General features: G+C 33.3%; 2 protein-coding genes and 1 long non-coding RNA gene across 3 annotated transcripts in view; 1 reads left to right on the top strand and 2 right to left on the bottom strand.

Moving 5' to 3' along the window:
• LOC135847534 (uncharacterized) overlaps nucleotides 1-16,177 on the top strand; it is a 141,507-nt gene that overhangs the window by 73,136 nt on the left and 52,194 nt on the right. The gene's annotated exons all lie outside the window — the stretch shown is intronic.
• Nucleotides 4,317-9,006, bottom strand: LOC135848932 (maltase A2-like). Its single transcript, XM_065369029.1, has 8 exons — nucleotides 8,530-9,006; nucleotides 6,218-6,378; nucleotides 6,003-6,140; nucleotides 5,685-5,923; nucleotides 5,415-5,610; nucleotides 5,103-5,316; nucleotides 4,672-5,008; nucleotides 4,317-4,579 (listed from the first exon to the last, which is right to left on the bottom strand). Exons 1-8 carry the CDS (start codon nucleotides 8,855-8,857, stop codon nucleotides 4,498-4,500), a joined length of 1,695 nt encoding a protein of 564 aa, XP_065225101.1. The 5' UTR covers nucleotides 8,858-9,006; the 3' UTR covers nucleotides 4,317-4,497.
• On the bottom strand, nucleotides 9,435-13,259 carry LOC135847879 (maltase 2-like). The gene is made up of 8 exons (XM_065367612.1): nucleotides 12,466-13,259; nucleotides 12,182-12,342; nucleotides 11,966-12,103; nucleotides 11,595-11,833; nucleotides 11,266-11,461; nucleotides 10,215-10,428; nucleotides 9,812-10,148; nucleotides 9,435-9,737 (listed from the first exon to the last, which is right to left on the bottom strand). The coding sequence occupies exons 1-8, from the start codon at nucleotides 12,791-12,793 to the stop codon at nucleotides 9,656-9,658; spliced, it is 1,695 nt and encodes a 564-aa protein (XP_065223684.1). The 5' UTR covers nucleotides 12,794-13,259; the 3' UTR covers nucleotides 9,435-9,655.

Here is a 16,177-nt window from a genome sequence, read left to right on the forward strand (position 1 = left end):
AATTAGATTTTTTTAAAAATTTATTCACGATCTAATTTTTTCAGTCCAACTTTCTCATTGAAATTTTTCGAAATGAATCCGTTGAATTTATTTCGGGTGTTAATAGGTTAGAAAAGTTCACTTCGTTTTTTTTTCAAAATGTCTTTTTTTGTGATATTTTGAGTTCACATAGGAAGGATCAACTCGAGTCGACTTTTTTTGATGGAAAATTTATAGTCGAGTGAAGGATAATAGAATTGCTGAGCATGTACGTTCTTGTCTGATGGATTCACTTTTTCTATGAAACTTTGTTTTTAAGACATTTCGAGCAAAAAATGAAAGAAAAGAACTCAACTCTGTCGAATAATTTTTTATTTAAAGCGTATTTCTTGAGAACAGCTTGCAACTCTGTACATTCGAAATCTGTGGTTCTGAGAGGAGACATCCCAGCTTTTCCATCCACTTCTTACGTCATCACCTCTGATTAGGTACTGCCGTTCAGCTTGGAAAATGTTTTTTTTTTTTTTTTTTCAAATTACTCGTGGTGAAGTAAACGATGATTACTGATTGTAAAATTAATTCATTTCCATCCGAATAATTTAATTCGAACTCAATATAATGACAGAATTTGGTCGCAGGACAGATGATGATGGATAGTTGGGTGAAATTTCCATCTTGAATCTGTAAAACCGAGTCATATTTTAGTATTTTGTATAATTCTGATTAGGTCATTCAAAATTTTCCAAAAATTTTACTTTTTGTAAATTTTTATTTCTTACCCCTTTTTGTAGCCTGAGTTTGAGCTGGAAGCCACCACAGTCAAACTTGCTGGAATGTAATCTATCTCAGCGAGCCAATCTATGGGCTGAGTTTCAGTTCCCAAATTAATTATAACAATGTAATTGGTTTGTTTGAAGGTTCTAGAAAAGGCCAGCACCCAATCTGACGCAATGTGGAACTTCAAATCACCATGTTCTTGAACAAATTCTTAATTCTGGCAACATGGTGCAATTTGTCGTATTTATGCATAATGTTGTCACCCTGAGTCATCAAACACCTACTTGTGCATCTGGAAAAGTGGTTTTCTTTGTTGAGTAATAAGTGGAGATACTTCTTGGATGAATGAGCGAAGAATGGAATACAATGGAAAGTATAGGTACTCGAATTTGACAGGTTATGTTTATTCAATCACTGTTTTGCACTGTCATTTTCTCGAAAATTTGAGAAAAACGAATATAATTTCGGAGTATAATAAGTCGCAGAAAAAGTGACATTTTGTGTTTGAAAAAGTATAGGTACCTAGGTAGAATTGTTACCTACTATTAATTTTAAAAATTAGAATGCTCCCATCAACGTTAGTTGAATTTTGGGAAACGTTGTGTTTTAATATTGCCGTGATCAAGATTTCAACTGCGTGCTTACGTTACTTAATTTTTCAATTTTTGACATATTTTTTTTTTGATATTTTTTAGGTCCGATTTTTTTTGTTGAGAAAATGTGATTTTTTTAGATCGACTTTTTCAAACTGATGTGGCATGAAAAATGTCTTTTATAACAATTCTAATCATTTATGAAGTTTACAGCGTAATTTCAATTCTTTGCAGTCATTTTTAAAATTATTATCAACTGGTAATTTTTTTTTAGAAGGCATGGAAATGAACTATGGCAGCTTGAAATTTGGTCCTAGCTTTGTATTGAAGTGTTCAACTCAGAATTCATGCACTCCAGCAAAGTTCTGTAGAGGTTGGTCTCGTTTGTGATTTTTCTCTGAAATTTCGAATCCTCCCTTCCCCATGGTCGGATGAACTGGTTTTTTTTTTGACATGATGGAATTTTAGGTTCTTAACACTTATGATAACATTGAGTAAGAAACAATTTTTCTCTTTTTCTAGAGTTACAGTTTTCATTTAGCGTTTGAAAACTGATCAAAAAATTACACTTGAAATAATCGACTAGGATTTGCTTAAATTTGCCTCGATTTTCAAGTTTTCGAAAATTCATCAATTATTGTAAAATCAAGCTAAACTGCTAAAATTTCACTTTTAAGAGATACCTACTCTCCCCAAAAAATTCAATTTTTCCAGATGTGAGAGCAAAGAAGATTTCCCAGGTGGTCCCTTTGTTAGTTTGTTGAATTCATTCTTTTGGTTGAAAATGATCGAAGATTATTGAAAAGGCCCTGGTATGAACACTATGAACGATAAATGAGGGTATATGCCCACTAAGTAAGCAATTTCCACGATGTAAATAGAAAATAAAATTGTTTGGCAAACTTCGAAACAAAAAGAGGACTTTTTGGACACTCCAGCAGGCCAAAATCAGAGCTTTTTGGACGTTTTGGCAAAAAAAGCACAAATTTCTTAGCAATTTGGGCAACAATTACGACTATTGGGACTATTTTATCAAAAAACACTTCCTGAAAATTTCAGTTAGACTAACTCTTCATGAATCGAGTCATATACAGATACGTCATGCTTTGAGAGTGATTTTAGGCAGCTTGATGCAATGTTTTCTCATTCTATACGGACTCGAAGCAAATTCAGAAGTCGAATGATTGTTAAATATCTGTTTTGAGAAAAATCTTGGGCAAGTTGATGCAATATCATGTTATACCTTATGAATTCGATCGATTCATTGGAAGGCCCATATACTTATCTCACGAGCAAGTACATACATATCTATGCAATGTAAATATGTAATGAAATCGAGTGATTACTTGAGTAAATCAATAAATGGAGATGGGGAAGAGTCGACTTTGGGGTGTGGAAGAAGTTTTGGGAAACTGGTGACCAAAATTGACGACTTTCAGTGTTTTTCCATCTGTAAAAGAATGGGCTTTTCAACTCCTCACTTCAGATTTTACAACTCACCAGCGCTAATCGATTCGAAGGTTCGACTTCGGCAAATAAAACGAGTTTCCGATTTTATTTCAGCTCAATTGGAGCTGACGAGTTGTGAAAATTCCTTTGTGCTAGGAAAAACTGAGTAAAAAAACTGGTCTTTTTGGAGATTTTCGACAATCGATAAAATCTTAATGCTTTTGAATTTGAAAAAAATTCTCAGTTTGGATACAGTAAAAATGTGTGTAGTGAGCAAAAGCTCAAAAATTTGAAAAAAAAAATTGAAAACTTTACTTTATGAAAGTAGTGAAAGTAGTGAAAAAGTAGTGAATTTAGTCAAGAAAGGTATAGTAAAAAAGTGAAAAAATTCAAACGCGCAACAAAAACCTTCAAATCGTTGAAAAAAAAAAATTATTTTCGATGAAATTGGCAACAGTGTTGAAATAGCTTTGTAACGCCAGCTTAGCGACCGGTAAATTTTTTTCCTATTTTCTGAAAATTTTCCTGCGAGTAATTTGATTTTGATAATTTTTTCTGTGAGAAGGGGGGGGGGGTTGAGTGGAGAGTTATCTGAAAATTTGGTTGAAAATTAGGAATGAAAAAAGTAGTGTTAAAATAGTGATTTTTTTCAAAAAAAATTCTACTAGATAATTATAATATGTACCATGTTTTTGAAATTTCCCAACACAAGTCCAAATGATTGATGCTGCATTAATATTTTAACTAAAATTCTGGAAATTCCAATACATATAGAATTTTTTCAAAATTTAAAAGCCTTGCAATATTTCATCCGGTTTTATTGTAATTTTGTCGCGATTTGAAAATCTTTTCCTCGTGAATTGTACCTAAAGGTGGTCAAAAAGAAGGGAGAATGAAATGCTCTGTTCAGGGGCATTTGTTGGTCCTACAAAATTAATCAAAGAGAAATACTTGAATTGAAAAAATTTTCATTCGATGAAATTTTATCGCAAATTTTCTTTTTCCATATTCTGTACCTTTGGGTTTGGTTTTTGGAAGGCCAGATACTCGTTTCGAGGAATCCTCAATTTTTAAGGAGAGATGATGACTCGAATCGAATTTTTAACCACAATATAATTTTTTTGTCCAATTTTCTGATCGACAATTTTTGAAATGAATCCGTTAACTTATTTCGAGTATTGATGGTTTAATTAAAAAGTTCACTTCTTCTTTTTTTTTTCTTAAGACGCCTTGTTTTTGAGATATTTTGAGTTCACGTAGAACGGATCAACTGGAGTCGGAGTCGTCTATTTGTGGTGGAAAATTTAAATTTTTTCTTGATTTCTTAGGTACTGTACTTGTTTTGCCATGAAATCCTTTTTTGAGAAAACCAAGGTTGGTTGTGTGAGTGCTTTTGTTTCGAACGAAGCAAAATAGAATTCTTGAGCATGAACTTCCTCGCCTGAGGGAATAACTTTTTCTATGAAACTTTGTTTTAAGACATTTCGAGTAAAAAATAAAAAGAGCTCAACTCTATCGAATAACTTTTTATTGGAAGCTTTTATAAGAGCAGCTTGCAGCTCTGTACATTTGAAATCTGTGCTTCGGCGGAGACATCCCAGCCTCTCTTTTCATTTCTTGCGCCATCACCACAGATTACTGCCATTTCGACTTGAAAACTGTTTTTTTCAAATTACTAAATCATTTCCATCCGAATAATTTACTTGGAACTCAATATAATGACAGAATTTGGTCGCAGGACTGATGATGATGGATAGTTGGGTGAAATTTCCATCTTGAATCTGTAAAATCGAGTCATATTTTAGTATTTGTATAACATAGGTCACTCAAAATTATCGAAAAATTCAACTCCATGTAAATTTTTATTTCTTACCCCTTTTTGTAGCCTGAGTTTGAGCTGGAAGCCACCACAGTCAAACTTGCTGGAATGTAATCTATCTCAGTGAGCCAATCTATGGGCTGAGTTTCAGTTCCCAAATTCATTATAATAATGTAACTGGTTTGTTTGAAGGTTCTAGAAAAGGCCAGCACCCAATCTGACGCAATATGAAATTTTAAATCGCCATATTTTATGGGTTCTGTTCTCCTAATGGCCATTAGATCCTTGAAATAATTTAAACTGCTGTTTTGGTGAGTTTTTTGACTTTGAACGTTGATGTTCCAATAATTTGGATTTACTGGTAACCATGTTTTTTCGCCAGTAGAGAAACCTAAAAAAAAAAGTTTATTCTGTATTACTATCGAGTACTTTTACAATTACCTTACCTACTTTACCTACTGCTTTATAAATGATTGATAATTTACCTGCATTTCTGGTATCATCCCACTGCATAGGTGTTCGATGAAAGTTCCTATTGAATCGATTTTTTTCTCGTACCATATTATTTTGTCCCATGTTCAATTCTTCTCCATAGTATACTTGACAAGTTCCAGGAAGCATCGTGACTAATGCTAACATGATGTAATTATATTCTGCGTTCAATCTATATGAAATTCTACCTTGATCGTGATTACCAAGCTGCGAAAAAAGAATAGTTAGGTACGCGATTTTTATGAATTACGAAGTATACCAAATCTTGTGGACATAACACGATTTGAATTATGTTATTGACTTACAGCCCAGCTTGATGCCATGCCTTTAGGAACTTGATTCAGCCAAGTTTGAAGTAAATCGTGAAGTTCCCGAGCGTTTAGATAACTAGTCATCGAAGTGATGAGAAAATTCAAAGGTAAATGGAATGCTGGAAAACGCCTCGTCCCAAAATACTTGATCACTGTTTGGATATCTCCGTACGTTTCTCCTATCAGTGGCCTGAATGAAAATCAAACTTTTTATTTCTTTGTTCTAGTTCATTTTGTAGAGGGGAAAAAAATATGAAATATTACGTTTGAATTGATTTCCCACTCTTTCGATCGTAGTCTCGCAAGAATACATTCAACTCGTTCAAAAATCTGTATGTGTCCGGATGATTGAGAGTGTTTTCGCATTCGCTGAAAATATTGAAAACATTTCTATCATCACTGACTGGTGGATTATCTCGAAGTAGTTCGTCTTCCAAGAACAACATTGGTGCGTCTACTCGGAATCCTGCTACGCCTTTATCGAGCCAGAATTTCATGATGTCCTGTGCCAATAAATTAATCCAGAGTTAGAAAACGTTTTAAATCAAATTTACTCTTATTGGAGGTGTGAGACTTGTCTACCTTTATTTCATCCTTAACTGCTTTATTTCTCAAGTTCAAATCCGGTTGCTCAACCATACATTGGTGTAGATAGAACTGTTTCCTTTTCTCGTTCCATTGCCAAGCTGTGCCACTTTTGAATAAATTGAACAGATTGAACTGCGAATATATAAGTCGAAAATTATGATCTGGGGTGTCTAAAGAGTATTTGTTGTTAGAACAATATTGATTTGTACCCAGTTATTTGGTGGAAAAGGATTGCCATTTTGATCATATCCTTTTGGATCAGCCCAAACATAGTAATCGGTGTAGGGGCTGATTTTATTAACGGATTTTTCAAACCATTCGTGCTTGTCACTGCTGTGATTGATTACTAGGTCTGTTACAAGGTATAAATCTAATTTAAAAAAACAAATGATCGTTAGAATGATTTGTGGTCGTCGTACTTTGTAGATTCTTAATTTTCGTTGCACTAATTAATCAATTTTCTATTCTAAAAGAGAGCCTTTTACAATTCACCCACTTTGGAGTTTGAAACCAAATTTTAAGCTATACCTACTGAAGTAGATTCTATTTCGAATTTCAGAAAACGATGAAAATATAATTATGGCCTATAGGTATGTATGACATGTGGTAAAAGTTTATTTCTCAATTGTTTATATTTACCTATCAGATATAATAAAAATCGGTTTATATTGTTTCAAAAAATGAACTCTTCGGACTGAAACTCTCCGATTTGAACAAAATTAATCCAGATCGAAAAAGCACGTCCTAAAACCCCTCGTAACCAAAATTTTGGGCCCCAAAATTCATTTTTGAACTTTTTACAAATTTAAAAAATTTAAAGAATCCATTTCAAGTGCGATTTTAATTTTTTTTATGATAATGAAGCATGAATTTTTGAAGCAAAGCAGACCAATAGGTATAATTCCTTCAATTCAACTCTCGCACATCGACAACGAGTGGTTCACTTTTTCTGGAATTCACAATTTGGTCAAAAATTCGCTCCACTTAAAACGGTCGAGAGGGTGTCCAATAAGCACCAACCAAAGTTGTACTTGCTAAAGTTCATGCTTTTGGCTTTTCCATCGCGATTTTAAATTTCTACAGAAAACTAAAAAATTGGTGGAGGCTCCACCTAATACATAGTTCAAAATACTGTTGGCAATGTGTCTAGTTACATAAAAATAGCTAGACCAAAGTACGTACGAATTCTTTTTTCAGAATTAAAAGAAAACTACTCATTCTTCGAGTCTGAAAAATTATAGGGCTGAAAAATCGATTCTTACGTCAAAAATAATGGGTTTAAAAATAAATTTTCAAAAGGTTTTGCTTTCGATTCGCTCGAGCTGCATCGCTTTTTTCAGAATTGAATTTTTTGTAATTGTTAGGTAAAACTTGATTAGATATATTATGGTCAAAAAAAAGTTCAGAGAATTGAGGGAAATTTCATGATTTTGGATGAATTTTGCATATTTTTTGAAACTCGAGTAGGTAACCAATTTTTTAATTCGCTGATTTTTTGCGAGTTCAAAAGTTGGTTGCTATCCAAAATCGCGAATTTTTCCATAATTTTATCAAAACTGTCCTCGTCGCTTCACTCGAGCAACTTCGCTTTTTTCTTTCAAATTTGAATTTTTTTGAAAAACCAATGAAATCGTTATACAAAATCTTTAGCAAGAAAATAAATGCAAATTTTGCCAATAATTGTGTTGAGTTTCTTGAAATTGAAAAAACTAGATCAAAAATTACAAAAATGTTCAACTTTAGATTTCAATGGAAAATATCTAAATTTTTTTTTTAGGATTTTGAAAATATGTAATTTGGGTGGGGGGGGGGGATGAAAGGTAACTAAAGGCAATGTCGAGGTTATTTTGGAATTTCATTTTTGAAGTTCGAAAAGGTTTTGAGAAAAGTACGAATTAACTTTTTGGATTTTCTTGTACTTATTACAATTAGGTAGGTATATATCTTGATTTGTTAATGTGTGGAAATTGAATTGATAGGATTATTCACATTGGTTTACTCTGCTAAGAGAAATTTCATAAAAAATGAACTTTAGCACATGAAATTTCGGTTAGGGGAGTTTTAAAAGGTCCTTTCGATCTATGTATAGCTTGGTTTTGTTCGAATCAGGAGAGTATTACTTTGATAGGTTCTCTTTTTAGGTCAACTCACCAAGTCAATTCTGACTGTTTCCAAAATTGGTTTTTTGCCAATGCATATGACTTAAATTAATCTAAATCAATCCGTCGGTGTCAATTTCAATTACGAGATCAGCCCTCAAATTATAAGCTCAAAATTTGATCTTTTTGCAGAAAAAAAATTGAGGTTATCAATAAGTTATGGTTTCTGTCTGTTTCAAAAATTCGATGAATCAATTTAAGAATTTGAAAATTTAATTAGAGGCTATGGGTGACATGCTCTTTTTCAGCAACCCGAATTTCAGGTTGATTAGAGTCGGTGTATTGTAAAGATGAAATGTCGACTTAATCATTGTTCAAAAAGTATTGAGCAAATCCTCAACTGCTCCATCATTGTTACTAACCTCGAGATTTCAGTTCTTTAATCAGCTTTTCAAAATCTTCCATCGTCCCATACACCGGATCTATTCCTTTATAATCTGTTATATCGTAACCACCATCAGCCATTGCGGAAGGGTAAAATGGATTCAAGTACAGCGTGTCCACTCCAATATCAACCAGGTAATCCAGCTTAGAAATTATGCCATTGATGTCTCCTATTCCATCACCATCGCTATCTTTGAATGATCTCGTGTATATTTGGTAAATGCTGGCGTGTTTCCACCAATCTTTATCGAAAGCAAAAGCACCCGATACGAAAATTGATGAAATTAAAATGCTGAGGAAATTCATGTTTTGAGATGTAGGTAATTTCGCGAATAATTAAAATGATAAATAGTTTCAAATTGTGTAAAGTATTGAAAAAATTCGCGAATGAATTGGAAATATTTGTAAAAAAAATTCACTCTGGCAACTCGTAATTTGACGTCCTTCGTGGCTAGAATAAATTGAATTTATGTAGATTATTAATTCGGTAGTCGTTATTTAAAGCATGTTCATTGTTCTTGAATAAATTCTAGCAACATGGTGCAATTTTCTGTATTTTTGTATAGTGTTGTCACCCTGAGTCATCAAACACCTACTTGTGCATCTGGAAAAGTGGTCTTCATTGTTGGGTGATGAAGTGAAGATATTTCTTTGATGAATGAGCAAAGAATGGAGTACAATGGAAAGTAGGTACTTGAATTTCAAACGTTAATTTTATTCGATCACTGTTTTGCACTGTCATTCTCTCGAAAATTTGAGAAGAACGAATATAATTCCAGAGTACCTACGTACTTACCAGTTACCTATGTCACTGAAAAACAGCTGTGGCGTGGTATTTTGAGTTTGAAACAGTCTTGTCTGATGTTTTAAAATGAACAAGGACTTATCGAATTAAAATTTTTTTCAACATGATTTTACAACTTGAATTATCGTTAGGTATGTATATTGCTTACAGAAAAGTAAAATATTATTCTCGTGGAGCTGAGTCGTGATTGGAGTATGATTGGTCTTGAAAATTGCTCCTTTCAAATTATATGTAAATTAAAATCCAGTAAATTATGATTATACGAATGGGATGTTTGATGATATTTTTATTGGAAGAGTTTACTCGGATCTCATTATAAGGACAGAATTTGGTCGCAGGACTGACGAATGCGGATATTGACTGTTAATTTCCATCTTGAAACTGAAAAATCAAGCTACATCTTAGCATACTGCTCATTTGATTGAAACGTCTCGATAAAATTTTCTATTTCTTACGCTTTTTTGTACCCTGAGTTTGAACTGGAAGCCACCACAGTCCAACTTGCTGGAAGGTAATCGATCTCAGAGAGCCAATCAATGGGTTGAGTTTCAGTTCCCAAATTCATTATAATAATGTAACTGGTATGTTTGAAAGTTCTAGAAAATGCCAGCACCCAATCCGACACAATGTGGAATTTCAAATCGCCTCGTTTTATAGCATCTGCTTTCCTAAGAGCCATCAAATCCTTGAAATAATTCAAACTGCTGTTTTGGTGGGTTTTTTGGATTTGGACGTTGTTATTCCAGTAATTTGGGTTCACTGGTAACCATGTTTTTTCAGCAGTGGAGAAACCTAAGGAAAATATGGGTGTTATAAGCTGTCGTGATTACTGATATTGCCTTAGAATTATTATTTTACCTGCATTTCTGGTATCGTCCCAATGCATAGGTGTGCGATGAAAGTTTCTGTTGATTGGATCCTTTAATCGGACAGCGTTATTTTGCCCCATGTTCAGTTCTTCTCCGTAGTAGACTTGACATGCTCCTGGGAGCATTGTAACTAATGCTAACATGATGTAGTTGTACTCTGCGTTGAATTGATATGAAACTCTTCCCTTATCGTGATTACCCAGCTGCAAATAAACGAAATTTGTATAAAATATGGAACTATTCATTGGATGTTTTCTTTGGCGATGACTTGATTTACTCAGATAGAATCAAATCTAACTACCTAGGAAAAAAATATCTGATCAGACTGGTTTGGATCTGTATTACTTACAAGGGAACCTCTTGAGGTGTCACACTCCCATTTGAACGGGACCGCGAATTTTGGAAAGAGCATAGTCTAAAATCCCCAAAACCAAATTTTCAGCTGCCCAAGTTCATTTTTAAATTTTTGGCGAATTTTCGAAAATTCAAAATTGACTGTTTTCTGCGATTTATGTTTTTTTTAAAAGTAGGTAGTTGATCAGTAAAAATGGTCAAAATAAGTCCCAAAACTAATATTGATTACGTACCCAAATCCAAATTTCACGATTTCCAGCCATTCTGGAGCCTCCAGCGCGATTTTTCAATTTCTCCAGAATTTTGATTTGCTCCAGAAGGCATGAATGTGAAGTTGGGCAGCTAAAAATCGAGTTGTATATTACACTCGACCTGTTTAACGAGTTTATCCACATTTGAGCCGATTTTGAGAGTGAAACCTCAAGAGTGGTTTTTTGATCAGCTTTTTTCAAAATTAAAAAATTCAAAAAATCAAAAGATAACCGTTTGTGTGAAAATTTTTGAAATTCACGGAGCTGAAAATTTGGTTTTGGGGGTATTAGACTATGCTCTTTTCAAAAATCGCGGTCCCGTTCAAATCGGAGTGTGACACCTCAAAAGGTTCCCTTGTTAGACCTTTTGAAACTGGTTTGATTAGATCCAGTCATTTTCTCCTGCGCAGTCATCATCATGTTTCTTAAACTTACCGCCCAATTCGATGTCATACCCCTGGGTACCAAATCCAACCAAGTTTGAAGGTAATCATGAAGTTCACGAGCATTCAGATACGTTTCCATCGTAGTGACGAGAAAATTCAGAGGAAAATGGAACGCTGGAAATCGCTTTGTTCCATAGTACTTCATCACTGACCTGGGTGGTCCATACGTTTCTCCTATCAACGGTCTAGTTTGAAAATCAAATTTTCAAAAAAAAAAAATGAATAATGTGCTTTAATTTTGTCAATGCACAATAATTTATTAACAAATCTGATGCTGATGATTGTACAATAGAAATAATGAGATGAGATTATTATTACGTTTGAATTGGTTTTCCACTCTTCCGATCGTAGTCTCGTACAAATGCATTCAATTCATTCACGAATCTAAACGTATCCGGGTGATTGAAGGTATTTGTCATGCCTTCGAAAACTGTGAAAACCGTTGTATCCAGTCCAAGTGGTTTATTGTCTCGAAGTTGAGGGTCTTCCATGAACACCATCGGCGCATCTACTCTAAATCCTGCTACTCCTTTTTCAAGCCAGAATTTCATTATGTCCTGTAACAAGAAAATTTCATTGTGAATGTGAGAGATTCTTGCAAAAGAACCATTTAAATCATCAAGCTTCGAAGTGCACGTGAAGCTTTAAATCCGGAAAATTCAAGATTTCGTCACTTTGGATATTTTTACCTTTATTTCCTTTTTAACAGCATTGTTTCGTAAATCAAAATCCGGTTGCTCGACCATACATTGGTGGAAATAAAACTGTCGTCTTTTCTCGTTCCATTTCCAAGCTGAACCAGGGGTCCAAAAATCGAATATATTGAACTACAACAAGAAAAAAGTGAAAATTTTCAGATTCGAGACTTACATTGTCTTGTTTGAGGAAGAATCACTGCAATATACCCAATTATTTGGTGGAATAGGATTGTCCTTTTGGTCGTATCCTTTTGGATCTTTCCAAATGTAGTAATCTGTGTATGGATTAATTTTATCGATTGATTTTTGAAACCATTCGTGTTTGTTACTGCTGTGATTGATCACTAAATCTGTTACGAGGAGTAGACCTGTTGAAAAAAAATAATAATAAAAAGAACAACAATAATTGATCAATTTTTTTTTTATTTGACGAAGCATACTAGAAAAAATCTAATTTAATTCTTGATAGAAAAAAAATAATTTCTACATACCTCGAGATTTCATTTCTTTAATCAGTCGTTCGAAATCCTGCATTGTACCATACGTGGGCTCGATACCTTTAAAGTCAGTTATATCGTAACCACCATCAACCATTGGAGAAGGGTAAAACGGTGCCAAATATATGGTGTCTATTCCAATATCAACCAAATAATCGAGTTTGGAAATTAGACCATTGATGTCTCCTATTCCATCGCCATCGCTGTCTTTGAACGATTTTAGGTATATTTCGTAAATACTGGCATGTTTCCACCAATCTGTATCGAAAGTAAGGACACCCGACACGAATAATAATAAAATTGATACTTGGAAGAATTTCATTTTTCACTGTGTAATTTTTTAGATAGGTAGGTAAATAAGACGGAAAAATGTAAAATTTTATGACAAAAAGTTCACCGGGGTAATTCGAAATTGAACATTACTTTATGTGGTCTGAATAAATCGGTTTTGTGCAGATTATTGCTCCATGTATCGCTATTTAAATAATTTTTGTAAGATATTATTTTTTCGTACCGTGGTGTAAGTAATATTCACTTCCCTTGTTCGAGTGATCTCGTGATTATTGAGTACCTACGGGCAATTCTTCAAATAATAATCGAGGATATGACACCGGAAAGTGCTCTAGTCGATGCGTTACCTTTATTTATTTTCAAGTTGTGCAATTGTGCGTAGTCGTACCTACAGGAGTCATTTAAAGAGTAATAAAAAATTACAAAGAGGTTTCAAGTTTGAAATTTCTTTGGCGAATTTTTTGTAAATTCAAAATTGACCAATTTTGGTTATTACTTTTTTTTTTTTTTTTTTTTTGAAAATTATACATATTTATAATTCATTCAATAAAACGATAGACATTAATTTTGAAACTAATATCAACTTTATCGAGCTGAATTTAAACCATTTTCGGTCATTCTGGAGGCTCTGGCGCAATTTTCGATTTCTTTCGAATTTTAAAATTCGAAAGAAAACGCGAAAATTTATTTGGGCGGCTAGAAATCGAGTTATGGATTATTCTTAACCTGTTTTAAACGTTTCCCCTGATTTGAGCCGACGATTTTCAAATAGACATCTCATTCTGGCATCATTAAAAATATTCTGGTCAAAAAAATGCTCTTGTAGTGTTCGCCTAGAAATTGAGCCAATAGTGAATAAACTCGTTATATGGGTCCAGAATAACCCATAACTCGATTTTTCGCTATCCAAATTAATTTTTACCCGGTACCACACCTCCTGGAGAAACTTTGTGATTCCGGAGAAATGAAAAATCATGCTACACAATCCAAAAGTGGCCAATTCATTCAATTTGTACAATTGTTTGACTCGAAAACAACCAATTGGAAATTTTCAACGACTGCTTAAAATTGTCGAAAAAGGACCATCATTAAACATCAAACAAAATTATGTGTGCTCAAGTTCATTTGTAGTCCCTCCGTATCTATTGGTTTGAAAGTTCTGGAGAAAGTTGAAAATTGGCTGGAGGCTCCGGAATCACTCAAAAATTGTGTTTTTCTACCGAGTTTTGAAATAAAAATTAATTACCTATTGTCACAATTCCGTGAAAAAAAAATATATAAAAATTGAAAATTTGCAATCAGTAATACCAGCTTTTTTGAATTCCCGAAAATTCATCAAAAACCCAAAAATGAACTTCTGCTCCTGGAATTTTAATTGAAGGGAGGTAGTCAAATAACTCAAGTTCCTAATATATATATATATATATATATATATATATATATTTGCTCGCGACCAGACATGTCAACTATGCATGGCATATATGCTGAAAAGTGAACAAAAGTTTAAAATTGGCATAATTTCTGTTCTAAATCACTTACCAAAATTTTATTTGCAGATTCAATCTAATATTTAAAAAATCCATGTGTTGAAAAAAGTATTCAGATTTTTAGGCTAAATTTTGAAGAAAAATTTTGAAAATGGAGTTGAAATAATTTGAATTTTAAAAAAGTTAAGACACCACAAGAAAGCTTGGACACCATAAAAATTTTTGATGTTTTTAATTTTTCCATGGGTCAATAAAATACTGAAAAATTTCAAGTCAAATTTGTTGTCGTGTACACTCAGGATCGATGTATTTGCATACATATCCACCAGCGCATTACATTCTACTTACTACAAATTGACTGTAGACCCTGCGTTCATCCTCGCGCCTTGATTTCTAAGCCATGCGCCCTCTGGTGGAAGTTTCTGAAAACTCATAGTTGACTTGTATAGTAAAATTAACCCATGACTTGTCAACTATAGTTGAGAAGTTGGTCAGTCCACTTGTATAGTAAAATTAACCCATTCAATAGTTGACATGTCTGGATACCAATACCTATATATATATATAATAATCATTTGGATAGGATTATTTTTTTAACATCGGTTTCGAAAGCACTCGAGGTAACTTGGCGCAATACACTTGACAGTTTGGATACTTCAGAAGAAATTTTCGATGTGATGTCATTCTTAATGTGTTATTTTGGTTCTTGAAAAATCATTCGATATCGTTCAACATTGTAATAGGTAGTTGAATTATTGCTGCATTTATTTGGAAAGTGCTCGAGCAGATGATATCGACTATGTTATTGGTCAATGGTCATAATATATTGTGTATCTGAATGATTCGTTCTTTTCTTTATGGTCTTGTTCGATGTTTGTTCGTGTTATACTTTTTCTCAAAACTGTTCAAAATTCTCGCTTTTTTGACCAAAGTTGCGAAAAAATATGTGTATATTTTTTGCTAATATGTAAGTACGTAATTGCCATACACGCACTAATTTTGACTAAAATTGTCGCAGTCTTGCTTTTTTTTTTGCAAAAATTGACAAACATTCTCGTTTTCCAGCAAAGATGCTTGAAAAATTCCACTTCTTTCCCCAAAAAGTCTAAAAAGTTCTCCTCTTTTGAAAAAGTTATCCAAAAGTCCACCTTTTTACCAGAAATTGCCTTCTTTCTTGTCAAAGTATTGCTTTTTGCAAAAAATTGTCAAACTTCTCGCTTTCTAGCGATTTTGGTTCTAAAACTTTAAAAAAGTATTCCATCTAAAGAATTGCCCAAAAGTCTAACTTTTTGCCACAAATTGGCAAAAAATCTCGTTTTTCCAAAAACGTCAAAAATTTTCTCCTTGTAGCAAACTGGCTAAAAATTTACAGTTTTTTTACAAAAAATTCAAAGAAGTTTCACATTTTACTAAACATTCTCCAAGTTTTGCTTTTTTTTGAACAAAATTGCGAAAAAATATAATTTTTTAGTCACTATAATTTCCTCACAAAAAGACGTGTTTTTAACTGAAATTGTCAAGGTCCTAATTTTTGCTTTTCAGCAAAATTGTTGAAGTCTCCTGTTTTGAAGAATCACTCAAAAGTCTCGCTTTTTTGCCAATTATTCCCAAAAAGTCCTACCTTTGCTAAATTTGGCAAACTGTTACGTTTTGCCAAAAATACTCATTTTTGCTTTTTAGAAAAATGGCGAAAAATTGTCGTTTTTCAAACTAAAAATCTCAAAATGTCTCATTCTTTTCCAAAAATTGTCCAAAAATCTCGTGTTTTTTTTCAGAAATTGTTACAATCATGTGTCGCACGAACAATAAAATGCTTTTTTGAACTTTTGCCCCGTTTGGGTAGGTGCTGAAGGCCGTGGATGGAGTCCTATCCAAAATCTGACGCCATATTCGTGTTCAGCGTCACCAAAAACATACAATTCAATGTA

This window comes from Planococcus citri, chromosome 5 (assembly GCF_950023065.1).
Source record: "Planococcus citri chromosome 5, ihPlaCitr1.1, whole genome shotgun sequence".
Taxonomy (NCBI): Eukaryota; Metazoa; Arthropoda; class Insecta; order Hemiptera; family Pseudococcidae; genus Planococcus; species Planococcus citri.